Source organism: Lepidochelys olivacea (assembly GCF_965140295.1).
Source record: "Lepidochelys olivacea isolate rLepOli2 genome assembly, chromosome: 3".
Lineage (NCBI taxonomy): Eukaryota > Metazoa > Chordata > Testudines > Cheloniidae > Lepidochelys > Lepidochelys olivacea.
In genome coordinates, this window is record NC_140413.1 from 165,272,294 (window position 1) to 165,299,426 (window position 27,133).

At 41.5% G+C, this 27,133-nt stretch overlaps 1 protein-coding gene across 2 annotated transcripts in view; it reads left to right on the forward strand.

Annotated features, from left to right (window-relative positions):
- The window catches only part of USH2A (usherin), a gene marked incomplete at its 5' end in the record, with an annotated part of 586,511 nt that overhangs the window by 274,951 nt on the left and 284,427 nt on the right, over positions 1-27,133 (forward strand). For both annotated transcript variants that reach the window (XM_084623291.1, XM_084623290.1), the window contains one exon: positions 9,387-9,548. In XM_084623291.1, the coding sequence (XP_084479417.1) occupies positions 9,387-9,548 (162 nt within the window). The remainder of the gene's footprint in view (positions 1-9,386; positions 9,549-27,133) is intronic.

Here is a 27,133-nt window from a genome sequence, read left to right on the forward strand (position 1 = left end):
CACACTCTTCCTTGACCTCCAGAATAGTTTTTCCCATCAGTGAGACTCTTGTGGACCTGCAAAACTATATGACAAACCCCAGCATCAGTGAGGCCTACTTGTAATATTTTTTTATTGGTCCATTTACATCCTGGCTGGGGAGATGGAATTTCTTTTCTCCCACCCTTCCCCCAACTCCATTGTTATGGACATGGCAAACTTCCAGGTCCATCAAAACCAAATGAGTTCCACCCCGCTTGATAGGGACTGGAAATGCTTGGACCCCTTCAGGCAGAAAGCCTACTTTTCAGCAGGGCTGGCCTTACCATGAGGCAACTGAGGCGGCCGCCTCAGGTGCCAGACTGTGGTGGGGGGGGGTGCCATAGGACCCAGAGTGTAGAGAATTGTGTCTGCTGCTGATGCATATGTATTCTCTCTGCTCTAGATGCACAGAGATGATGGAGTGCTGTGCTGGAGGAAGGAGGGCACAAGAGACATAACAGACAGGCAGGAGAAAAGGGGAGAGGCAATAACAAAAAGCAGCAGGAGCTGCAGGGAGAGAGCGGAGGAGGAGCCTCTTATGTATCTCTCTAGCACCCCCAGCAGCCTGGACTGATTAACAATGGCTTCTCAGGGAGCTTCCTGTTTCCTGCTGCTTCCCTGAACCCACTTGAGGAGAACAGGCAGTCAACTGAAGTAGTAGGAGCCAGTTAGGCCTTCAATTGAGTGTTGAGAGCCACTATAGCTGGCACAGAACAGCAGTCATGAGTGAAAGAAGAAAACGCCCCTCTGGGGCAGCATTCAGAAAAAGAAAGAAAGCAAAGGAAGCTTTTCTATCTAAGCAGGAAGGAGCTCTCCTAAGATACATAGACACAAATGTTCACGGTGAGCCTTCTGGCCCAAGTGAGGATGTGAGTGGTGAGGAGATGACTGATCTTCCAGTTAGGCAGAGTGCAGGTGACATGGCAGGTACTGCAGCATCCATATCTCCATTTCAAATGGATGTAACCATGCACTTTCCTGAGGAAAATTGTAGCTCAGAGAAGAGTGTGGTGGAGGTGCAAGAAACAGCTGCTGCTGAGTTTAGTTCCTTACGTCTAGATGATCCAGGACTGTGGACCTACTTGAGCAGCAGCCTGAGGGACTTCCTAGTACTGCATGGGCCACAGCAAGTGAAAAACTTCATGTTCCCCAAAGACAATGAAAATAGAAGTTTCCATCTAACACATTACTGGTGTGAAATACCCAATGGTGACAAAGTGGAGAGGCCACAGCTTATGTACTCAGAAACCCAGAATGCTGCATACTGGTTTTGTTGCAAAGTTTTCCAGTATAATGTTCCAGCCACATTGGATTCTACAGGAACAAAGGACTGGAAAAATCTGGCTAGAAATCTGGCATGCCATGAGAAGGCAGCAAATCACCAGAGAGCATTCCATAGGTGGAAAGAGCTTGAGATGAGATTAACGTTAAAGTCCACCATAGATGATCAGCATCAAGAGAAGATTGCATCAGAGTCTCTTTACTGGCAAAATGTTCTGAAAAGGCTCATTGCCATTGTGAGAATGCTTGCTACCCAAAACCCAGCACTGTGTGGCACTTCAGATCAGCTGTATGTGCCAAACAATGGAAACGTCCTTAAAATTGTGGAGCTGATGGCTGAGTTTGATGCTGTACTCCAGGAGCATCTAAGAAGAGTCACCACCCAAGAAATGTACACACACCACTACCTTGGAAAAACAATTCAAAATGAGATCAAACAGTTCATGGCAACAAAAGTCAAACAGAAGATAGTGGCAGATCTGAAGTCAGCAAGATATTACTCTGTTATTCTGGACTGCACACCTGACATCAGCCATATGGAACAAATGACTTTAATGGTGCATTTTGTAACAACAGCAGAACTGAGTGAAAATGTCCCTGCAATGGTGACTGTCAGAGAGCATCTTCTAGAATTTATTGACATTGATGATACTACAGGAGCTGGTCTGACAAATGTGCTTCTTAAAAAGCTGGAAGATATGGGAATTGCGATAGCTGACATGAGAGGTCAGGGCTACAATAATGGTGCCAACATGAGAGGAAAGAACAGAGGAGTGCAGACACGGATCTGAGAGTTAAACCCTTGAGCTTTTTTTGTCCCATGCAGTTCTCATTCATTGAACTTGGTGGTCAGTGATGCAACATCAGCTTCTAGCGAGGCTGCTGAATTTTTTAATGTAATTCAAAGCATCTATGTATTTTTCTCTGCATCAACTCATCAATGGCAAATTTTGAAGGAACATCTGGGAACATCCTCTCTGACACTGAAACCACTGAGTGCCACACGATGAGAAAGTCGAGTGGAGGCAATAAAGCCTATCAAACACCAAATTGGGAAGATAGATAATGCCATTAGGGAGGATAATGCTATGACAGGAACTGTTCGTGGAAGAACAGTGGCATGGGGAAATGGAATCACCAGAAACATACATAACTTCAAATTTCTGTGTGGCTTAGTGTTGTGGCATGACATAGTGTTTGAAATAAATGTTGTAAGCAAGAGGCTCCTAGGTGTTGACCTTGATATATCTGGAGCAATGGAACAACTGGACAAAGCAAAGTCATACCTGCAGTCTTACTGATCAGATGAGGGATTTCAAAACGTTCTGAAGAGTGCAGAGAAGTTGGCAGAGGAACTTCACACTGAAGCTATTTTCCCACCCATTCAAGAATACAAGAGTCCCTGAAGAAGAAGACATTTTGATTACGAGGCACAGGATAATCCCATAAGAGACCCCAAACAATAATTCAAAGTTGAATTCTTTAACCATGTGCTAGATTGTGCAATACAGTCAGCTGAAGAACGTTTCATGCAGCTCAAGGAACACAGCAATATATTTGGGATGTTGTATGATATTCCAAAACTCCTCACTATACCTGAAGAAGACCTACACCAGCAACGCAGGGCACTAGAGACAGTGTTGACACATGATGACATGCGCGATATTGATGCGAGTGATTTAGGTGATGAACTGAAAGCCCTTTCAAGATACATTTCAGCAAGATCAACTCCTGCTGGAGGCTCTTCTGGAATATATGTGCACAAAGAAGATGACCACCCTCTTTCCAAATGCTTTTGTTGCTCTGCGCATACTTCTAACACTTCCTGTAACAGTTGCCAGTGGAGAATGCAGCTTCTCCAAACTGAAGTTAATAAAAACACATCTATGCTCCACAATGACACAGGAGAGGCTGGTTGGCCTTGCAACCATCTCAGTAGAGCATGAGCTGGCCCAGACTGTTGTGGACCTTCAGCAGGAAGCAGTTCAAATCTTTGCAACCAAGAAGGCATGGAAAGCACCACTTTGATTATTCAAACAGATAAAAATGCCAGTGTTTACTAAGCAGACAAGAAAAGTTACATTTGCTGTTCAGGCATTTGAAAGTTAAGTGTTACTTAAAATTTTTGAACAAGGCATTTTAAGTTGTTAGTTCTCCTTTTTGGGGGCAGGTAGTTGAACAGGTAGTAGAACAGGAAGAAGGCAGAACTGAAACCTTTCAAAGTTTTGGCCCAAGTGAGGGGGTGTGGTGTTTGAGCTCCCCACCTCAGGTGCCAAAATGTTGTGGGCCGGCCCTGCTCTTCAGCCACATTGCAATTTTGAATCACAAACTATCAAGCCTTAACAGCGAAGTATGACTGTCAACTATTCAGAACTCACAGCTTTATTGATCAGCTCCCAGAGTCACTGTGCGACCAATTCTATGCTATCATCCAGGAAGGGCAGCTAGTAGCCAAAACAACTCTCCAATCAGTCCTCGATGTGGCCAATACAGCGACAGTGGTCATGCAATGTGTGTCATGGTTACAACTTTCCCTAAAGGGGTGCAGACAACTCTTGAAGACCTTCGCTTTGAAGGCACTGAGCTGTTTGTGGAGAATACTGAGGCATCTCTCTATACCCTTAAAGATTTCAGGGCCATTCTCCACTCATTAGAAATCTATAATCTACCAAAACTGCTGTAGACTTATTCACAGAACTCGGCCTACAGATCAACACCCAGAAATCAACCTTCATCCCGGAACAACGCCTGGAATTCATAATGGCTGATCTCATCTTATTACAGGCCAAAGCTCTCCTACCTCAGCACAGGTTCCTCTACTGAGCTATGCTCATTGAGACAATACAAAACAGCCCCCAAATATCACTCAGACACTGCCTCCAACTTTTGGGGGATATGGCAGCTGACACAGTGGTAATACCTCATTCCAGGCTTCACATGCAGTGTTTCCAGATGTGATTCAGCTCAGTCTACAGACTAAACAGAAACGGACTAGATAAACCTCTGTCACTGTCCACCAAGGTAAAAAACTCCCTGGTGGAAAAAAATAGGAAATATTTGCAAAGGGATCCCCTTTTTGTAAACTTCCCTGTTGGTACTTCTCACCACTGACGCATCCCTCATAGGATGGGGCACTCATCTAAACAACCTTACAACACAAGGCAAATGGTTGTCCATGGAGATATGCCTCCACACCAACCTCCTCGAGCTCAGGGCGGTCAGCAATGCCTGCACCCACTTCCTCCTGCTGATCAAGGGAACACACACGAGAGTCCTAATAGACAACATAGCATGCATGTACTGCATAAATCGACAGGTAGGAGCCAGATCACCCTCCCTCTGTGCAGAAGCACTAACGTTATGGAACTGGTGCATCTCTCACATTACACTATCAGCAGCCCACCTTCCGGCCACACAAAACTCAATAGCGGACAGTCTCGGTCACAGGTTCCCACATGACCATGAAGGGGCGATGCACCCAGCAGTGCTTCACAGCCTATTCAGATGGTGGTGGACACTGATCACAGACCTGTTCACCACTTTATTGAAAAAGAAATGTCCATGTAACTGCTTCAGAGCAGGGATGGGGCATCATTCCCTGGGCAATGATCTCCTTCTTCCCTGGGACAGGGACCTTCTCTATGCCTTTCCTCCATTTCCCATACTATCAAAAGTCCTATTAAAAATAAAATGAGAAGGTGCACATGTCATACTGATTGCTTTCCCACCGGCTGAGACAGAATTGTCACCCTTACCTGTCACAGCTCACGACATGCCCACCGATCTCTCTCCAGTCCACTCCATACCTCCCCTCATAGAATGAAGGATGTACTCTACATCCCAACCTTGGGATTCTCTGCATCAAGGCTTGGCTCCTTCATGTTTCAAATGCACAGAGAGTTCCTGCTCGGAGGAGGTACAAGAGGTATTATTACATAGTAGAAAATCCACAACATACTGTATTTGCCCCCCAAAAATTATCCAGATTTCAGGCTTGGTGTAATTCTCAACAAATTTCTCCAACATCCACTACTCTTCTAAAGATCCTAGACTGTGCACTGACTCTTAAAAAAATGGGGACTATCTCTCAGTTCAATCAAAGTTCTCTTAGTGGCTATAATAGCCTTCCACCAACAAGCAGAGGGCTACTCAAAGCTATCACACCCAACCACAAAATGATTCCTCAGGGGTATAGTAAACCTTTTTACACAACCCTGACATCCCACCCCTACATGGGATCTAAATCTAGTGTTGAAAAGCCTGACTAGACCTCCCTTGAAACCCACGACTGTTCACTTACACACCTGTCAGTGAAAACAGTCTTCCTGGTGGCAATCACCGTGGCTAGGAGAATAGGGGAAATAGCAGCTCTGATGGCACATCTTCCCTACATGGTATTCTTTCGGGACAAGGTCACGCTCAGGCCACACCTGAAATTCACTCCTAAGGTGACCACCCCTTTTCACATTAACCAAATGATCCACCTTCCAACTTTTTACCCTGAGCCGCACCATGATAACAGGGAGGCTATACTGCACACGCAAGATGTTAGGAGCTCCCGGGCCTTTTACCTGGATAGGGTGAAGACTTTTAGGAAGTCTCCTAGGCTTTTCCTTTCTACTGCAGAAAGATCCAAGGGCTCGGCAATATCAGCCCAGAGACTTTCCACGTGGGTCTCAAACTGCATTAGACAATGTTATCAGGTTCACAACATGACACCTCCAGATGATATTCTCGCACACTCCACAAGGTTGATCTCATCTGTCGCCTTCCTCAATAATGTCCCCACAACAGAAATCTGTCCATACCTTCGCAGAACGTTATGCGATTCCTGGGGACTCCACCTCTGATGCCATCTTTGGCTCCACAGTACTGTCGTCTGTAACTGACTCGACTCCGAAGCCCCAGTCTCCAGCAGGGATACTGCTCGGGAGTTGCCTACAGTGGAGCACCCCGTAGGGATACTACTTGAAGAAGAAGAGGAAGTTACTCAACTTGTGTAGTAACAATGTTTCTTTGAGATGTGTGTTCCTATGGGTGCTCCACAAGCCACCTTCCTCCCCTCTACTTCAGTTCTTGTCAATGACTCTGTGGTAGAGAAGGAACTGAGGAGGATGAGCCTGTGTGCAGTGGTTAGCCATGTGCCGGGGCATGAGGAGAGACCATGCATGTGAGGGCCTAACGGACACTGCTACCGAAGTTCTCTGATCAGCAGTGCAGGGACGCAAGCAAACCTACAATGGAGCACCCATAGCGACACACATCTTGAAGAACCATTGTTACTGCACAAGGTGAGTAACTTCCTCTTCTTCACATAATAAACAGTCAACTTTTGGAACTCATTGCCATGGGATATTGTGAAGGTTCAAAAAGAATTAGATAAGTCCATGGAGAATAGGTTCATCAATGCCTATAAGCTAAGATGGTCAGGGATGAAACCCCATGCTCTGAGTGTCCTAAGCCTCTAACTGCCAGAAGCTGGGAGGGGACAACAGGGGATGGATCACTCAATAATTGCCCTGTTCTGTTCATTCCCTCTGAAGCACCTGGCATTGGCCACTATCAGAAGACAGGATACTGGGCTATATGCACCGTTAGTCTGGCCCAGTATGGCCATTCTTATGTTCTAAAGGCATAAATTTGTCATCAGGTGCTTGACAAGAACTCCCATTGACTTCAGTGGAGTTGTTCTGTGTAAGGATATAATTTTCCTTTAATTTTGTTTCTGAGATTTTCAAATACCCATTCTGATTTTCAGTCAGTCCAGGACTATCCTGAGAAAGGTCATCCTTCTGAGATTTCTAGCCTAATTTTGCAGAATCAAAAAGTTAGTCAAAGCTTTGGGTAAGCATTAAACTGAACCAAACCTAAATTAGGCTGGTGGTATTTTTAAAGGCTCTTAGTGCTGTTGCAACTCTGCTCCCACAGAGGTCTCTGTGGGTTTTACTGTGAACTTCAGGGGGATCAGATTTCAGAGTAACAGCCGTGTTAGTCTGTATTCGCAAAAAGAAAAGGAGTACTTGTGGCACCTTAGAGACTAACCAATTTATTTGAGCATGAGCTTTCGTGAGCTACGGCAAATGCTGAGAGCTTTTGAAAATCTCACCCTAAACTTTTTACTATTTCCCCATTACTGTGTCATGGTCAGCTAGACTACAAATGGTGGGAGAGTGAGATGGCTTCACCATGAGAAAAAATATTCTCTTTCTCTTCCATTGCTCTGAGTCATAGGACACATGAATCAGCTAGTGATGTCCCATGAAGATTCATCAAATTTGAAACGTATGATGGAACTTCAAATAGCCTGTAGGCTAAATGTTTACAATGAAAGAAAATTTTACCAAAATAAGCAGGTTTGCTAGGCTTATCCTGAGGGGTTTTGCCACCTGTAATTATTTGAGCATTGTTTTTATGTCAATCGTTTGATATCTACTATGAGTATCAATCCAGTTCTAAATCCTTAAGTCCAATTATAGTTTTGTAGGATATTGTTAAATACACAAACTGATATTTTAGTGAATTCATAACTTATTACACATTTCATTGTCAATGACAATTACATTACTTGTGGGCTTCCTCTGGAAAAAAAACTGTTAATGGAGACAATGCCATATGTAAGGAAATCCAATATTATCATATCTTTGCTTTATTGTATATTACAAGTTTCCTTACAATTATTTTTCTTATTTGCTCATCTTAGTAAATGTACTAGCTAATACAGGAATTCTATGTGATTCAGAAAAAAATGCTCATTTCTGAGGATATACTTTCACATGGGGAAGGTTTACATAAGAATAGATTCTTTTTTCTCCACAGAGAAATTCAATAAGGCCATGAGGAACATGTGTTTTATCTCTTTGAAGGACTGAACACACAGTCAATGTGTAGAGTTTCTATTTTTGGGTATTTTGGTGCATTCTCATAATAATAATTTGATGATACAGAAGACAGGCATCAATCATATTTTCCAGCTATCCCTTTTTCCCAATTGAAACATTCATTACTTTATATTGTTTGCATATTGCCAGCCACTGCTGGTTATTGTTTTAAATTGCCAAAATAGAGCTTGTAAATTACCAGATATTCCTGCCAGAGTGAGTAAGGCCCCAGTTCTGCCACCCTTATGATATTCAAAGGTATTGCTGTGGAGTTAAGGTTTAACTCACTGTAGGAGAGGCAGAACTGGTCCTTTGAGAGTATGTCTATTCATGCTATGGCAGTGAGCCTCCCAGCCCAGGTTGAGAGACTTGGGCTAGCATTCCACAAATAGCTGTGTGGATAGCTCTTGGAAGTTGTAGCTTGGGCTGGAACTCCGGGCTTGTCTACACTACCGGCCGGATCAATGGGCAGCGATCGATCCAGCGGGGGGGTCGATTTATCGTTTCTAGTATAGACACGATAAATCGACCGCTGATCACTCTAGCATCAACTCCGGTACTCCACCTCAACTAAAAGTGCAAGGGGAATCAACGGGAGAGTGTCTCCCATTGACACACCGCAGTGAAGACACCATGGTAAGTAGATGTAAGTATGTCGAGATCAGCTACATTATTCATGTAGCTGAAGTTGCATAACTTAGCTCAAACCTTCCCCTCCCCCCCATAGTGTAAACCAGCACTCAGACTCTGAAGCCTAGGGAGGGAGGTGGACTTCAAAGCCCGAGCTCCAACACAAGCCACAACTTGAAAGAGCTGTTCTACACAGCTATTTTTAGAGTGCTAGCACAAGCCCTGGAAACCCAAATCTGTCAGCCTGGGTGAGGAGACTTGCTGCCATGAGCTGTGTAGGCATACCCATAACTATTAGCCATTGCCAACCTCTAGTTTACTATATACACACAAACTACATTAAAAGAGCGCTATTACTGTTGCAAAGTCAAGCTCTCAGAAGTTAGGAAACACCAGAATTAAAGTTACATGTGCATAATAATATAATAATTAAGGCTCCCTGGTTATCACAGAAGTTACGGGATTTGTTGACCTCTGTGACTTCTGCAGGGGTCTGTGTGGCTGGCCCAAAACATTACAATATATAGTTATGTATACACAACGTGTATTTATTTATTTATTTATAATATTTTCCAGCCCCTGAAGACGTACAACCACCTGCAGCTGTATCCTTTCCAACTTCTTTACTATTGAGTTGGAGTCCTCCAAAGAGACCAAATGGTATTATAACACAGTATGCTTTATACATGGATGCTGTATCAATCTACACTGGAAATGGAACTAAATACATTGTCAAAGGTGAGTTATATAGTTGTGACTCCTAAGATGGGTATGTCACAGTCATTGGGCTACCTGCACAGCTAACCCTTCCTTTTTCTCGTCAAATGCACCCTCCTTTCAGTTCTCAGGCCTGTAGCTGTCACCTGTGTTGGGGTGAAAGCACGTGGTTCTTCTGCTCTAGGTATGCATTGTGAACTGCCATCCCGAAGTCCTAACTGTGATTGCCTCAGCAGGCCTGATGTATCTTTGGAGCCTGCAGTTCTCTTCCCTTCAGGAGCAATGACAGCAGTGACCAGACACCCTTCTTATAGCAAAGTATTTATTAGAACAAAAGAATTTAAGAGAGAAACAGATCTTGTAATAATAAAACAGACCAAATACATATCAAGCTTACAGGATATCTAGCCATTTTCCACATGGTGATCCTGGTAGATCTAGCTTCCTTATAGACTCCTCCACAGAGCCTCTCTCTGTCTGGGTGATCATCTCTTCATTTAATTCACAAACGAGTATACTCCCTCCCTGCCTCGGGGAGTCTTTAAATCTTGCTCAGTCCTTTTGTCACCCCCCCCTTTACAGAAATCACGTCACCTTTTAACTTTTTATAGTCCTTTGATCCGGTAACTTTCAGCTTTGGCAAAACGAGGCTTGAAACTTTTTGGAGATAGGAGGTGAGATCCCCCAAGCTACTAGTTTTCCCCACTGTCTTTCAAAGGTGTGCCTGGATGGCCTTATCTGTGTTGCTTTCCTGCACAGTCCCCATTGAATTTGAGCATATAATAAACATTTCACTTCCTCCAATATAATTTGTAAGGTCTATCTCAATATCTATGTTACATATCTGCATTCTTAGATTATTACATAGCAGCTCCATGACCCTCATTGGCTGTTTGTATTGATGTACAGTCATGTGACATCTTATTTTCACTTTAACCTTATGTTTTATCAAGGTATCACAAATCATTCATTCAGGATTATCATACAATAAAAATAATGAACTATGTGTAGCCTTGTGCAGCAAAAGGAATAGTCTAGGCCAGTCACAGTTTTGTACATGTTTGTAGATAGGTGTAAAACCAAGAAAAATTTTAAAATTGGAATCTACCCAGGATAGAGGAGGGTCAGGGTCTTACTTTCTTTTTACTATAACACCTTAGCATACTATAAGACCTCAAAGGCCTGCATTTTGAGTTAGTACAAAACATTTTTAAAAATGCATAGTTCAATTTTTTTTTATTTGCACAGGCCATAAGCTGCTAGTGCGGTGGGTCAGTTCTGACACTGAAAAATGAATCTAGTTAGAAAACCTCCTGAAGGCTGTTGATGTTTGCTATAATAAATAGCACACACTTTAAGTCAAACTTTTTCATTCTGTATTCAAAGGTAATGGATTTTTTGTAACCATAGTAACCTTGTTGTATTTCTGGATAAATACATGAGGTACATACATTCTGGTTTTATTTTTGAATATAAACTACCACATTATATATTACTAATAATATGAAAAATAGGATATAGGTTAGCATAATGACAGCTTAAACTAGTATGCATTTTTCTGCTGCAAAAAATAAATATTTATCAAAAATATAGGTTCAATTAGTTTCACCCCCCTCCCTCCGCCCATTTTCCCGGTATTCTTGTAGTACCATTTATCTTTTTTTCAAGATCTCCATTAATCTCTTATTACTGTCCCATAACATTATTTTTAAAAATTTGGAAGCAGAAATACATGTGCTTAAATATTATTGAAAGATTTGTGCTGATGATTTTACTAGGGTCGTGCTCTGCCCCGTAGCATGTAGTTGCAAAATGGTCATAAATTGAAAAGTGTGAAAAACACTTTTGGAATATGTTCACCATTCTGGTGGTTTTTTGAAAAGCACACATCAGATTACATCGTGACTGATAACTACTAGCTAAGATTAATGAAGGGTTATCTATTGAAACTGCAGTCAAGATAATTTTTATAATTTTCCTACCAGCAATTAAGGGTAGGCTACTCTAAAAAGGCTCAATATTTGGCTCATCAAAAATGTTGGATGCTTATCTGAGGCTTTTCCAGCCAGACCCGGTTCTGTAAAACTGGCCTAAAGAACAGACTTTTAATGACATTTTTAATACTTTGTTTTTGTGGTCATATCTGGAAATAACGCAAGAACCACCTTTCTCATGGTAATATAGCATTTCTGTTTCTGCTCCTGGCACAAACATTTATATGAACATTTCAATACCTTAAGGTAAGTTTGGTTTCCATTTGTTTTTTGAAATGGGCAACGGTTTACAGTTTCAGTCCCTGAATTTGATTACTGTAGAAAATATAATGATAGGTCTACTGAGAAACTCCACATCTCCCCAGAGACAGCAGGACCCAGTTTCACCAAAATGGGCCTAGCTGACTGCAACTCTGATAGAGTCAAAGACAATTTTCAGAGGGCAGACCAGCTCAGTTCACTGCCTGTAGGCTAAATAGGTCTCCTCTTCCATGCAGAAGCCCCTACCATTGCCCCATTCAGTAAGACCCAATAAGTGGTCAATAAAGATTCTTCCAGTGGGGTCCCTGCTTCTCACCAAGAGTGCGCCATACTTGTAAATCTCTTGCTTTTTAATTGATATTAAATGGAAATGAAGGAGATTGATAGTCTCCTCATCTGAACTGGTGGAACATGAGTCACTTTCTTATTCTCTCTTACCATATGGGACATGACATGTATCACTGTTTGCTTCTGTGCCACCTTTATCATGCAGCTGATTTCTCACTTTGCTTGAGGTGCTGGAAATGTGGAAGGAGCCCAGGGGAAGAAATCTGATCTCAGGCAGAAGGTTGGGATTTGGGTCACCAGAAATCCAAGCCATTCTGGCTCAGGACTATTCAGATTTCTAGTCCAGATTTATGCTTGGCTCTAATTTTAATCAAAGAAATGTCATTTTTGTTGCTAAAGCAAAAGGGCCTTTGTTTCCTTACAGAGCCCGCAATCTGCTCCTTTGTAGCTGGAGGGGTCATTACAAAGTGCCACAAAGTAATCTTTCTTCTCCAAAGGCTATATCTGTACAGTGATAAAATCAAAGGATTCAAAGCCCGATTCTGAAACTCTCCAGTGTTGTATCTGTCTGTCTCTCCTGCCTGTTTTATTTGGGGTTGTTGTTTTTTTTGCTTTGGGTGTGAAGGTTAGTGCTGTTGGCTTCCACTGAGTATGTGCATACTGGTTTTTCAGAGGTCTATAATTTGCCCAAATTGGATGGATTTTCCTACGGACATCAAAAAGCACCTCTTTGGCCCCCAGGAAACACCCCTCACCAGAGCATGGAGTCTCTAGAGCTTCTTAATGAAACATTTGTAAGATTTTTTTTCAAATTAGCAAAACAATGTGGTTTTCTCTAACATCATTCTCATGAATGGCTGACCTATTTTAGCCAAAACATTTTTTTTAAATCCACTCAAGGCAGACACTCAGCATGGAAAGTTTCAGCCCAAGTGGTTAAATTTGGCAAAACTATAAACAACTGAAAACTATGTCTTATGACGAAAAGTGTCAAACAACCTTAACTCTAGGCATGGCTGCCAGCAGAGCTTATAATGTGCAAAGAAATAATAATGTAGCACAAACTTTTCCGAGGAGATTGCTAGTGGTGGTTTATTGTCAAAATATGAGCAAAATTTCTCCCTCCCGTGTCATCTCAGTTGGCTACCTTTGTGAGAAAAGTTTCTGGTAAAAGCCTGAAGTGAAAATAGTCGTCTTTTCTATAGCGAAACACATTTGATCTTCTAACCTGGTGAAGCCAAGAAAGACATTACTTGTAGATATATATGACACACAAAATGTTTATATTTCCATCCCTATGTAGAGTGTAATCTCCAACTTTGGCACTGAGCACACTGAGGATGTAAAAGTCTGCATTTTCTCCAGTAAGGCATACTTGACACTGCTAACAAATTTGGTTCATTTAATTTCTCTTGCATATAGTAATGACTCTATAAATCCTTAAAAGAAAAATATTCCTATTAATACTCATCTGATTGAAACTGTTATTTTCTCTGCCACACAGTAAGAAAGAATAGTGTTTGCAGTATTTCAGGAAAGGGATACTTCACCAAACAAATCACAGGGCCAGATCTTCAGCTAGCTCAATAGAGCTGTGCCAGTTTACAATAGCTGCAGATCTGGCTCACATTCGCTAGCTTTCTACAGCTAAATTTCAAATAATAATAACTAATAATCTTTTCTGGTGTCTGTGATATGTCAATTTTGATCATTTAGAGTCTCTGGAGTATAAAACCAAGGGTAATCCTTAGAAAGAGAGAGAAGAAGTTAGCCTGTAGGAATAAGTAACAGTTTGGCTGGCTCAAGTAGGGTGACCAGATGTCCGGTTTTGGACCGGAATACCCAGTTGAAAAGAGATCCTGGTCAGCACCACTGACCAGGCCATTGACTGTCCAGTTGGCAGCACCACACAGAGGGGCTGGCAGCCTTCCTGCTAGCCTCTGCGCAGCACGTCTCCCAGAAGCAGCAGCGTGTCCCCCTCAGGCTCCAATGCATAGGGGCAGCCAGGGGGCTCTGCGCGCTGCCCCTACCCCAAGTGTCACCCAGAGCTGGCACACCTGCCCCCGTCCTGAGCCCCAAGGTACCCCAGCCCTGATCCACCTCTCCCCTCCTCCTCCCCACTCAGTCCCAGCCCAGAGCACCCTCCTGCACCCCAAACCCAACTTCCCCAGCTGGGGCCTTCCCCTTCCCTCCCACACACCCCAACCCCCTCCCTAGCTCTGATTCCCCCCCCGCCCTCCGAACCCCTCGATCCCAGCCCAGAGCACCCTCCTACACCCCAAACCCCTCATCCCGAGCCCTCACACCCCCCTGCATCCCAACCCCCCCGCCTCAGCCTGCAGCCCCCTGCCATACTCTGAACCCCTCAACTCCAGCCCGGAACCCCCTTCTGAACCCCAAACCCCTTACTCCTGGCCCCACCCCAGAGCCTGCATCCCCAGGCAGCGTCCTCACCCCCTCCCGCACCCCACCCCCCTGAGCCAGCCCAGTGAAAATGAGTGAGTGAGTGAAGGTGGGGAGAGCGAGCGCCGGGGGTGTGGGTGGGGGATGGAGGGGGTGGGGCAGGGGTGGGACGAGGGTGTTCAGTTTTGTGTGAGTAGAAAATTGGCAACCCTAGGCTCAAGTTGTTCTTGAACTTGAATGCTGAAAGGCAGATTTTAAGACCAGACGGATCAGAGTTGGAGAAGAGAATGAGGAGACTTGTTAAATTCTATAATTAATAATAGGGATGGGGGGGTGAGTTTAACATCTCTAAAAATCAGGCCCACTATGTCTGATGTTCAGAAACTGAAGCACCCAAAATTAGTCAACACTGATATGAATTCTTTTCTTGAAATCAATGATTAACAGTATCTTTAATATATGCGATGGCACAAATGCCATACTTCTTCAGGAAACACTTTTGAACTTTTCTTTGTCCTTTCCACACTTATATAATTCTACAGATAATTTTAAAATGACTGATTTTGCGTTTATTATTAGGACTCCGTCACAATTGTGTCAACACTTTATTTACTGCACAATTAAACATGACTTAAATGAAGGGAAATCCAGAAAACATTTGAACTGCAGAGTTTGATTGCCAGGCAGGGTATCACAAAGAGGAAAAGGCCTGTTAGATCATATGATTGTTGTTGTGGTGGTTATTCTAATTAAATATTTAATAGCATGGTATCACCCAAAGACTGCAGTCAAGATTGGAGCCCCATTGCGCTGGGTGCTGTAGAAATATAGAAGAGACAATCTTTGCCCTGACAGCTTACAATTGATAGATACTGTAGTATTTCTGTGGGAGCCAGTGTGGGACTGTTTCCTATCTTCAAAGATGTAGTATAATATACATAAATATCCGAAGGAGCCAAGTCTTCTGTTTCACCTACTCCAAAGAGTGATTCAACATCAATATAACATTGGCATCCAGTTAGTGAATTTAAGACTCTAGTTTGTTCTGGAAGTATTGGCACCTGCTGTAGTAACATGAGCAATAAAATATTTATCTTCACCTGAAATACTACTACCCATGTTACACACAAGAGATAGGAACTGAAGTCCCGTTGTCATTTTCAGGGTCTTGCTCTAATGGACCACAGTTTGACAGTCACCATTCCCATATGACTGAATGACACATCCAGATCATAAGGCAGTACAGCAAGCAACATACTTCCCAAAGCAGTACAAAAAGAGCATCATCCCTGCTGCAGGTTTCATATGGGCCAAAATACTTAAACATTATGGTGAGCACTATAAAAAAACCCAAAATAGTTTTATTGCTGCACCCAGCACTAGAGGGCAGATTACGCCAGGTTTATGGAAGGAGAGTAGGCTTCCCTTAAACGCTCTCTCTCTCTCTCTCTCTCTCTCTCTATATATATATATATAAGAAAGCACATTTGATACACCTGAACTGACATTGCCAATGACCTGTACTAGTGTAATTAATTCTTCAGACCCAGAATGCAGATTCAGCAGGCACAAAACCAAAGAGCAATTGGGACTGTCTGAGTCTGTCATTTCTGTTTCAGAGTAACAGCCATGTTAGTCTGTATTCGCAAAAAGAAAAGGAGTACTTGTGGCATAAATTGGTTAGTCTCTAAGGTGCCACAAGTACTCCTTTTCTTTTTGTCATTTCTGTGTTTCAACTTCAAATGGAAGACTCTAGTCCATTCATTGGACTTAACTGTACAGATCCGGAGGCCGGGGAGGAAAGCATTTATGTTTATTTGTAGCAGCTCTCTTGTATCATTTTCTGTTGCAGTGCATTAGTGTAGTGTTAAATAAAATCTGCTTATTTAAAATCCTTTTAAATAGTGTTTAAATATTTCCTGCTGATACAATCTGCTAAAGTAGTTATCCTTGCTGCAGATTTCAGTTAACCTTGTCGCAGATACTAAGCCTGGAGCTACACAGACTTTTAGGGGCCTTGATTATGGAGCAAAACCTAATGGTGTCATTATAAAACCACAGCTGGACAAGCTTTTGGAATCCTTGTCCTTCAATCAGATTTGGGTAACACAGCAAGCCAGGAGAGAACTCATGTTAACCCTGCCTGAATTGCTGAGCTCTCAGGTTATTTGGGCACCAGTTTCTAGAAATTAAAATAATAAAATAAAACTCAAATTATAAAACAAAAGGGATTGGCACCTCCAAATCTGCCACATAGCCAAACACAAACTGTTTTTAACAAATAGCTTTCTCCAAAGCTAATAGCAATGGATTAGCCAAAAGAATAGAAAAAAGGCACATTTATATGGCGATGCAGGGAAAGTGCATTGCTGCTACCCATTCTGGATCTGTTCAGTGAACAGAGAAAAGGGAGGCATTAAGCTTCCAGGTCTATCAATCTCAAGCCTTGACAAGACTTAAAGTCACTCAAAAATGTGAGGTTTCAGTTTAGCAACTGTGTTAGTCTGTATCCGCAAAAAGAAAAGGAGTACTTGTGGCACCTTAGAGACTAACAAATTAATGTCAGGGTTCCTTCCCCACTCTGAACTCTAGGGTACAGATGTGGGGACCTGCATGAAACACCCCCTAAGCTTATTATTACCAGCTTAGGTTAAAAACTTCCTCAAGGTACAAATTTTGCCTTGTCCTTGAACCCTATGCTGCCACCACCAAGCGTGTTAAACAAAGAACAGGGAAAGAGACCACTTGGAGACGTCTTCCCCGCAAAATATCCTCCCAAGCCCTACACCCCCTTTCTGGGGAAAGCTTGATAGAAGTCCTCACCAATTTGCATAGGTGAACACAGACCCAAAACCTTGGATCTTAAGAACAATGAAAAAGCAATCGGGATCTTAAAAGAAGAAATTTTAATTAAAGAAAAGGTAAAAGAATCACCTCTGTAAAATCAGGATGGGAAATACCTTACAGGGTAATCAGATTCAAAACACAGAGAATCCCTCTAGGCAAAACCTTAAGTTACAAAAAGACACAAAAACAGGAATATACATTCCATTCAGCACAGCTTATTTAAACAAAAGGAAATCTAACGCATTTCTAGCTGGATTGCTTACTAACTTTTTACAGGAGTTCTGAAGAGCATTCCTGATCTGTTCCCAGCAAAAGCATCATACAGACAGACCCTTTGTTCCCCCCTCCCCCCAGCTTTGAAAGTATCTTGTCTCTTCATTGGTCATTTTGGTCAGGTGCCAGCGAGGTTATCTTAGCCCTTACAGGTGAAAGGGTTTTGCCTCTGGCCAGGAGGGATTTTATAGTTCTGTATACAGAAAGGTGGTTACCCTTCGCTTTATATTTATGACATGCCCCCCAAATCACATATAGGGTGAAACACTGGTTGTGATTTCTTCCTGGAACTCTAGGAAAAAACAGACTTAATAAGACACATGCACCTCTAGATATATTACCAAGTGTATAAAGACTAACATTATTTTCCACATCTCAAGGACGATTTTAACCAGTTGATTCTGGGAAACTTTCATGGAAGAGTGCATCAGCCACTTTGTTAGAAGCTCCTGAGATGTGTTGGATGTCGAAATCAAAATCTTGGAGAGCTAAACGCCACCGAATAAGTTTTTTGTTATTTCCTGTGGCGGTATGAAGCCACTGTACCGCAGCATGGTCTGTTTGCAGGTGGAAACGCTATCCCCAAACGTATGGGTGTAGCTTTTCCAGAGCATAGACAATGGCGTAACATTCTTTTTCACTGACTGACCAGTTGCTTTCCCTCGTAGACAGCTTCTTGCTGAGAAACACCACAGGATGGAATTCTTGATCCGGTCCTTACTGCATTAAAACTGCTCCCACACCATGCTTGGATGCATCTGTGGTTACTAGGAACGGTTTGTCAAAGTCTGGGGCCCTTAGCACAGGGTCAGACATGAATGTCACTTTAAGCTGGTTAAAGGCCTTCTGACACTCTTCGGTCCACTGAACGGCATTTGGCTGTTTTTTTTTTGGTTGGATCTGTCAGTGGGGCGGCGATTTGGCTTACTGTGGTACAAATCGCCTGTAATATCCAGCCAAGCCTAAGAAGGATTGGACCTGTTTCTTTGACTTTGGGACAGGCCACTTTTGGATAGCATCCACTTTGGCCTGTAGGGGGTTGATAGTTCCTTGACCCACCTGGTGTCCAAGGAAAGTCACTCTGTTTAGGCCTATTTGACACTTCTTATCCTTAACAGTTAGTCCTATCTCCCTTATGCGCTCAAAGACCTTGTGTAGATTCTTTCTTTCCTGTGATCTTACACCAAGAGTTTGTCATAGTAAGAAATGTGTAAGACACTCGTCATTTAATTTTCCCTTCACAAATATGTAGATTGGATAGGAGAGTTTAAAATATCAAATGCTGTTTGAGTGATATTGCATACTGAAAAAGAGGTTGTAAGCCAAATATTCATCTACCTGCAGTGTGTTTGTATTTGTAAAATTAAATACAGTGATCTCCTTGCAAATCATGGGGCTGATTCCCCTCTCACTTACACCTTTGTAAATTAAGAGTAGCTCCAAAGAAGTCAGTGGAGTTACAGCAAGTCAAATATGGTGTGAGAGGCAAATTATGCCCCATGCATTTTACATTTAAATTACTTTAGATGATGTTAACCAAGGGTGAGAAGATAGTTCATGTTCATTCAGGTGACAGTCTCTCTGCTAACAATGGTGCAAGTTGTGATGGTGGTTCTTGTAGGTGCTTGTCCCCTAATAACTGGACTGAAACTACTGATTCTTTTGACATCAGCCACTGAGATTAAAGTAGTTTTATGGGGGATTTTTTTGGGCTCTTGTAGTTTGAGTGCCTAAAGCTAGGCACCTAAATAAGTGATTGGGGTTGTGGATAAAGCTTATCTAGTTGATATAGTGTACCTGTATTTCCAGAAAGCCTTTGAAAAATTCTTAAGGAAACTAAGTAGTCATGGGATAAGAGGGATGGTCCTTTCATAGGTCAGTAATGGGTTGAAAGACAGGAAACAAAATGTAGAAATAAATAGTTTGTTTTCACCATGGAGAAAGGCGAACATTGGGGTCCCCCAAGGATCTACACTGGGTCCTGTGCTGTTCAACATATTTATTAATTATCTGGAAAAGGGGGTGAATAGAGAAGTGACAAAGTTTGCCAATGATACAAAATTATTCAAGATAGTTAAGTCCAAAGCAGACCATGTGGAGTTACAAAGGAATCTCACAAAACTGGGAAACAAAATGACAGATGAAATTAAATGTTAAGTGCAAAATAATGCACATTGGAAAAAATAATCCCAACTATACAGATACAATGTTGGGTTATAAAATAGCTGTTCCCATTAAAAAAAATCTTTGAGTCACCATGGATAGTTCTCTGAAAACTTCCATTCACGGCTCAGCAGTGGTCAAAAATGCTCACAGTATGTTAGAAACTGTTCAGAGAGGGATTAAAAAAAAATGAGAGAAAATATCATAATACCACTACATAAATCCATGGTGTGCTCTTACCTTGAATACTGTGCCCAATTCTGGTCACCCTGACTGAAATAGGATCTAGTAGAACTGGAAAACATTCAGAGAAGGGTAACAAAGAAGATCAAGGGTATGGAATTGCTTCCATATTAGGAGAGACTAAAAAGTTTAGGGCTATTTATTTTAGAAAAGAGACAACTAAGGGGAGAGATGATAGAGGTCTATAAAATAATGAATGGTGTGGAAAAAGTAAATAGAGAAATGTTATTTACCTTTTTCACAAAATACGAAAACCAGGGCTCACCCAATGAAAATAATAGGCAGCAAGCTTAATACAAACAAGAGGAAGTACTTTTTAACTCAACGCACAATAATCTGTGGAACTCATTGCCATGGGATGTTGTGATGGGCAAAAGTATAACTGTGTTCAAAAAAGAACTGGTTAGGTTAATGGAGGATAGGTCCATTAATGGCTATTAGTAAAGATACGATTTGGTCACAGATTCCCTAACTTTAAAGAACCTCCATGACTTCTTTGGCTTCATCCCCCTGCTGCAGCCACTGTGACCAGGACAGGGGCTGGAGCTGTCAGTCTCCCCTCCTTATGTGGCTTGGGCTTCAATCCCCCCGGTGGTCAACCCTACCCCAGGACTCTGGTTAGTTTTAGTAAAAGTCACAGGCAGGTTGTGGGCTTCTGTAGATTTTTGTTTATTGCCCGCGACCTGTCCATGCCTGTATTAAAATTAACTGTGACAAAATCTTAACCTTAGCTGTTAGCCAAAGTGATTAGGGATGCAGCCTTCTGCTCGGGGTGACCATAAACCTCGGACTACGAGAAGCTTGGAGTGGAAGATAGGGTGGATCACTCCATTATTGCTCTGTTCTGTGTATACTCCCTTTGAAGCTCTAGTATGGGTAGCTGTTGGAGACAGGATACTGGGCAAGATGGACCATGGTCTGACCTAGTATGGCAACTCTGCAGCAGGGGGATGAAGCCAAAGAAGTCATGGAGGTTCTTTAAAGTTACGGAATCTGTGACCAAATCGTATCTTTACTAATAGCCATTAATGGACCTATCCTCCATTAACCTAACCAGTTCATGGAGCAGGTCCTCAAAGAATCAATCGTGAAGCACTTGCATGAGAGGAAAGTGATCAGGAACAGCCAGCATGGATTCACCAAGGGAAGGTCATGCCTGACTAATCTAATCGCCTTTTATGATGAGATTACTGGTTCTGTGGATGAAGGGAAAGCAGTGGATGTATTGTTTCTAGACTTTAGCAAAGCTTTTGACACGGTCTCCCACAGTATTCTTGTCAGCAAGTTAAGGAAGTATGGGCTGGATGAATGCACTATAAGGTGGGTAGAAAGCTGGCTAGATTGTCGGGCTCAACGGGTAGTGATCAATGGCTCCATGTCTAGTTGGCAGCCGGTGTCAAGTGGAGTGCCCCAGGGGTCGGTCCTGGGGCCGGTTTTGTTCCATATCTTCATAAATGATCTGGAGGATGGTGTGGATTGCACTCTCAGCAAATTTGCAGATGATACTAAACTGGGAGGAGTGGTAGATATGCTGGAGGGGAGGGATAGGATACAGAAGGACCTAGACAAATTGGAGGATTGGGCCAAAAGAAATCTGATGAGGTTCAATAAGGATAAGTGCAGGGTCCTGCACTTAGGACGGAAGAACCCAATGCACAGCTACAGACTAGGGACCGAATGGCTAGGCAGCAGTTCTGCGGAAAAGGACCTAGGGGTGACAGTGGACGAGAAGCTGGATATGAGTCAGCAGTGTGTCCTTGTTGCCAAGAAGGCCAATGGCATTTTGGGATGTATAAGTAGGGGCATAGCGAGCAGATAGAGGGACGTGATCGTTCCCCTCTATTCGACATTGGTGAGGCCTCATCTGGAGTACTGTGTCCAGTTTTGGGCCCCACACTTCAAGAAGGATGTGGATAAATTGGAGAGAGTCCAGCGAAGGGCAACAAAAATGATTAGGGGACTGGAACACATGAGTTATGAGGAGAGGCTGAGGGAGCTGGGATTGTTTAGCCTGCAGAAGAGAAGAATGAGGGGGGATTTGATAGCTGCTTTCAACTACCTGAAAGGGGGTTCCAAAGAGGATGGCTCTAGACTGTTCTCAATGGTAGCAGATGACAGAACGAGGAGTAATGGTCTCAAGTTGCAGTGGGGGAGGTTTAGATTGGATATTAGGAAAAACTTTTTCACTAAGAGGGTGGTGAAACACTGGAATGCGTTACCTAGGGAGGTGGTAGAATCTCCTTCCTTAGAGGTTTTTAAGGTCAGGCTTGACAAAGCCCTGGCTGGGATGATTTAACTGGGAATTGGTCCTGCTTTGAGCAGGGGGTTGGACTAGATGACCTTCTGGGGTCCCTTCCAACCCTGATATTCTATGATTCTATGATTCTAACTCTTATGTTCTTATAGTCTTAGAATTTCTGATGTGTTGAGTATCCTCCCTCAGTCTGAAATCAACTGGGCCACTTATTTAGGTGCCTAGATACGGATTCAGATGCCTACATGTGGTAACCAAATTTGAAAATTTGCACTTATCTTCACAGTGATAGAAACTGGACAGTTATATTTGACATCAAGACTTAAGACTAAACTCTGGTTTTGCTTTCCTCAGTTAATATGTGTGTGTTCCCATTAACTCTTTTAGAGAGAGTAAACTTTTTTTAAAATTTGGGCTTTATTGAACATTTAAAAATAATTGACAACCCCCAAAGAACAAAAATAAGAGATTGGTGGATGTGGGGCTCTGCAAAATATTCACAAAAGAACAGATTGTGAACACCTTACTCACATTGGTGAATATGAGGATTTTGCATATTTTTGCAGGGGTGGGGTGTTTTTGGAAAAGAATCTAGTATAATGAAAAACTGTTGGAATTTTGTTGCTTTCACTCACAATAATGCCCATTTTTCAATGAAAATCAGTCCATGTTCACTCAAAAAGTTGGGGAACCGCAAAGATCTCCACATTTTTTAAACTTCTTAAATTGGACGTTTTCTTTCTGCAAAGATTAATTTTGTATTGAAACTCATTAAAATTTAAAATTTCACGTGAATCAGTGAGAGAATTTCAATTTCATGAAAAATAATTTATAAATGAACTTTTGGGACTATGAAATGATCCAGGATAAAACGACAAATATTTTTGTCAGTGAATATATAGCACTTAATTTACATCACTGGAACGGGAACGAGTACTAGAAACATTTATGACAAATCGGTGTGTAAGTAAAAGAAACTACAATTGGAGTAAGTTACTAGATGTCACAAGCAGCTATGCTACATACTGACAATTGTTGCTGGCTGTTAACCCTTTGGGTGTTGAATATTACAGGTGCATCCACATGTATTGCACCACCTGCACAACTGAATGTGTTCTGTGTGTGTCCTAACATTCCAGTGACACCAGTGAAATGTTCATGGATGGTAGCAACACAACAGGCAAGTGCACTGGACGCCCAACAGTGATAGTATTACACTTCTGCATGTAATGCTCTTCTCCAGGAAGGCACATGGAGAATATTACAGGGCTGCTTGCTCTAAAGGATCAAAATCAGTCCATGAAGTCAATGGAGTTGCATCTGCTTACATGAGGGTGAATTTGAGACAGTTCTTGCTCCCAATAGGTGAATGGATGTTTACTAGTGACCCTCACAGGAGAAGGTTTAGGTCTTTTTTTAAAATTTTTTATTGGCACTGGATCCTCACTCATAATCTCCATCCCTCTTTGGAGTTGCACATCCAGTACTGTTCCCAGCACATACTGGATAGTTAATAAATTAATTTGTTTGAAAACTAATTTAATTGTTTGAGAGACTGGAAATCTGCATTCTGTCAATTTTAGCAGCGAGTGAACCTCAGAGGTTTGGACATTTGGTAAACTTTGCATGAGCATCCAGATATATGGATGCTTGTTCAGGCCTCTTGTTTCTGTAAATTTGTGGTGAAAAATCTGAGAATGACTTTTAAAAATAGTTCCAGATTATTTTACCAGTTAATATCACTAAACTATTTCTATTTAGATTTAGAAATAATACAGGAGCAGCCTTTCCTTCATTGTTCTCAGCACTTTTGGTTCTCATCTGTTCATGGTGAACAATACATATCTGAACATTACAGAATCTTAAAGTTAGATGTGATTTTAGTTCTAAAAATACATGACAGTTTGGACTGTTGGAAGAGGATTTTTGTATTTTCCAAATCTGTTGCCCCCTTTCCTAAATTATGCAATAAAAAACGTTTGCAGGGCATAAATCAAGTCAGATTGCAGCTTGATGTGTCTCAAAAATCATGAAAGGAATTCTGGCAGATTTCTTTTCCTGTTGAATCATTGCAAGAATTTAACCTACGTTTTTACACCTACCACCCAAATTGTTTACATAAAACTTTATAGCCATTTAGTTGGTACTGAACTTCATCAGACTTTTCACTATTTCTTTAAAATATGATATTTTTATGATAATCCACTTCTGATCTAAATTGCAGTTTGGCCTCAAAAGTTTTTTTTATACGATAGATATATTCATACCAATCATACAGATTCATACCATATAAATATAGTAACAATTTAAGATGATGTATTACAAAGAAAATAAATAATGCATAAGCACTAAAATTAAGTGAACATAAATGGAAGCATGTAAGGAAAATATCAGATTAGTGTTCTTTAAGTAATGCAAAAACTCAAAATCTTTTAAGATGACTATCATGAGGCAGATGAGAAACGGAGTTCATTACTATTTCAGTGATGGCAGCATTGCAAATACTGTACTCTGTTATTGTAGATGCAACTTAAATGTTCATATATTGATTTCTTTTTTCTGCCATTGCTGGCAATGTATATGATGGCATGTAAATCAACATCTGGATTCATAATTTAACAATGCTGCTGTTGTTTAAGCATTTCAGTAAAGTACTGCACAGCACAAGGTCAGCAGACTTAAGGGGAAAAAGCGTCATCTAAGGAAAAGTGAATTTTCATTCTGGTGATAATCTTCTGCCTTGTGTCCTGTATCAAGGAGTATATCTCCACTCATTTTTTATTCTAGTTTGCTATTAATCAGTGAAACTTGAGATCTTTCCATAATAATCCTTATTGTGAGTGCCTGAAGGTTCTATCAGTGTAGGTACATCAAAATATGTAATTTTGTACAAATATCCTTTGAGATTTATTGGGGCAATATAAATTAGAGTGGTTTGGAATAAGTACTTGATAAAGAGCAGTAGAAGATAAAATACTTCTTGTTTGAACTTAGGATGGTATCAGAGTGGATCTATGTTACATTCAGAATAGAAATATTTGATCTTGCAATGAAATTCTTTGAATTGGCTTTTACATTAAAAAGATTTATTTTGAATTGATATATAAATAGAATATATGATGGAATTTACTAGGCAAATAAATATACCACTTCTAGTGAGGGATAAAACTCATTTTTCTAGAGAGGTAAATGTATAATTGAATATGAATGCTCTGTTTACACTGTGCATTACAATGTTGTACATTTAAAGTGTGCTCACAAAACTATTATTTGTATTATCTTTTGCACATTGCACTGGGAGTGGTGCACTGGAATATTTCTTTTTTGTGTCTTTTCTAACTGATCCAGAGGCTGCAGAAGTTGCATTACCAGGCTACTCTGGACATACAAGTGAGGGAATACAGATAATATATAAAACACATAATATTCTAGACCCAGAGATACTTAAGATCTCTCTCCAGCATCCCTCTAAAATAACTGAAGCCAGCTTTCTCTCTCTTTTGAGGCTCCATCTGATTCAGGCCTCGGAATATTAGCGATACTTAACACTCTATGTATTCAAAGCATTTTAAAGATATTAATTCTTACAATTTACCTGGGGAGGAAAGTAGGCAACTAGTGTTGGCCCCATTTTTCAGATAGGGAAACTGAAGCACAGCACAGAGAGTCTGATGGCCAGATTTCCAGAGATGCTGTACATCCCGCAGCTCCTATGGCACCACTGAAAATACAACTTACCCAAGATCACACACCTGAACAGAGCCTGCATAAAAGCACAACGGTTTCGGCTCCCCCGTCCATGCTTAATCTACTTGGCCACACTGTGTTTCAAGTCAAAAAATATTTTAATGAGAATTCATATAAATAGATGTTGAACAGAGCTGTAAGGAATGTGAAATATCTTGGTACAAACATATTACCTTTGTGTTAAGAATAGGTATTTCTGTTGATTGAAAGGAAATAATTATTGTTTGAATATGTGTTACCAACTTGTCCCTACATGACATCAGATGAGTAGAGCTATTTCATGACCACAATAAAACAGTTGGACTGCCCTTTTAAGAGGGCTGCTCCTCCTCTCCCTCTTCATTGGTTTTGAGCCCATGGTGACAAAGAAGGCTAGAATGAGTGGAATGTATAAACAAGGTTCAAAGGGGACAGGTGACAAAAGCCTACATGTCGATATAAATAAAGGTGAATTAACAGAAGGCTGGACATTTGGGGGAGGATGGAATATTATAGTAGAGTTATAGGGAGCTACAGGTGGGAAGACCATGGGGGAATCTGCTTAGTATCTTTGATGTCTATTCAGAAAAGCAACGAATATGGGGAATAAACAAGAAGAACTGAAAGTCTTAATATATAAGCTAAATTATGACTTAATTGGCATCACTGAGAATTGGTGGGTTAAATCTCATCACTGGAATATTGGTATAGAGGGGAAAAGGAAGGAGGGGTTGTATTACACATCAAGAACATACACACTTGCAATAAAGGTAGGAGGTCAAGAAGGAGAGGATAACATACAGTGTCAACAACCACGGACAGGACAAGGAGAATGAAGATGGAGTAGAAGTCCTAATATGTAGCCAGTATAAGAAACCTAAGTGTGAGCTTTTTCAGGGTAGTGGAGAGGGTGGAGGCCAGACTGGAAAGGATCCAAGATGGAGTTACAGGAGATTAAATCAGTGTATCGTGTGTAGACATCGTGTTTGGTTTACAGATGAAGAGGAGGAGGCAGATGAGATGATGACTAGTGGCTGAGAAGGTCCATTATGTAGACTGGAGCCTCCTGCAATCTTTTTTGGGGAGAACAGAAACTTGAAACTTGAATTTGTTCCTTCTCTTATTTAAAGCTGCTTAATGCTTGAATTATGAGG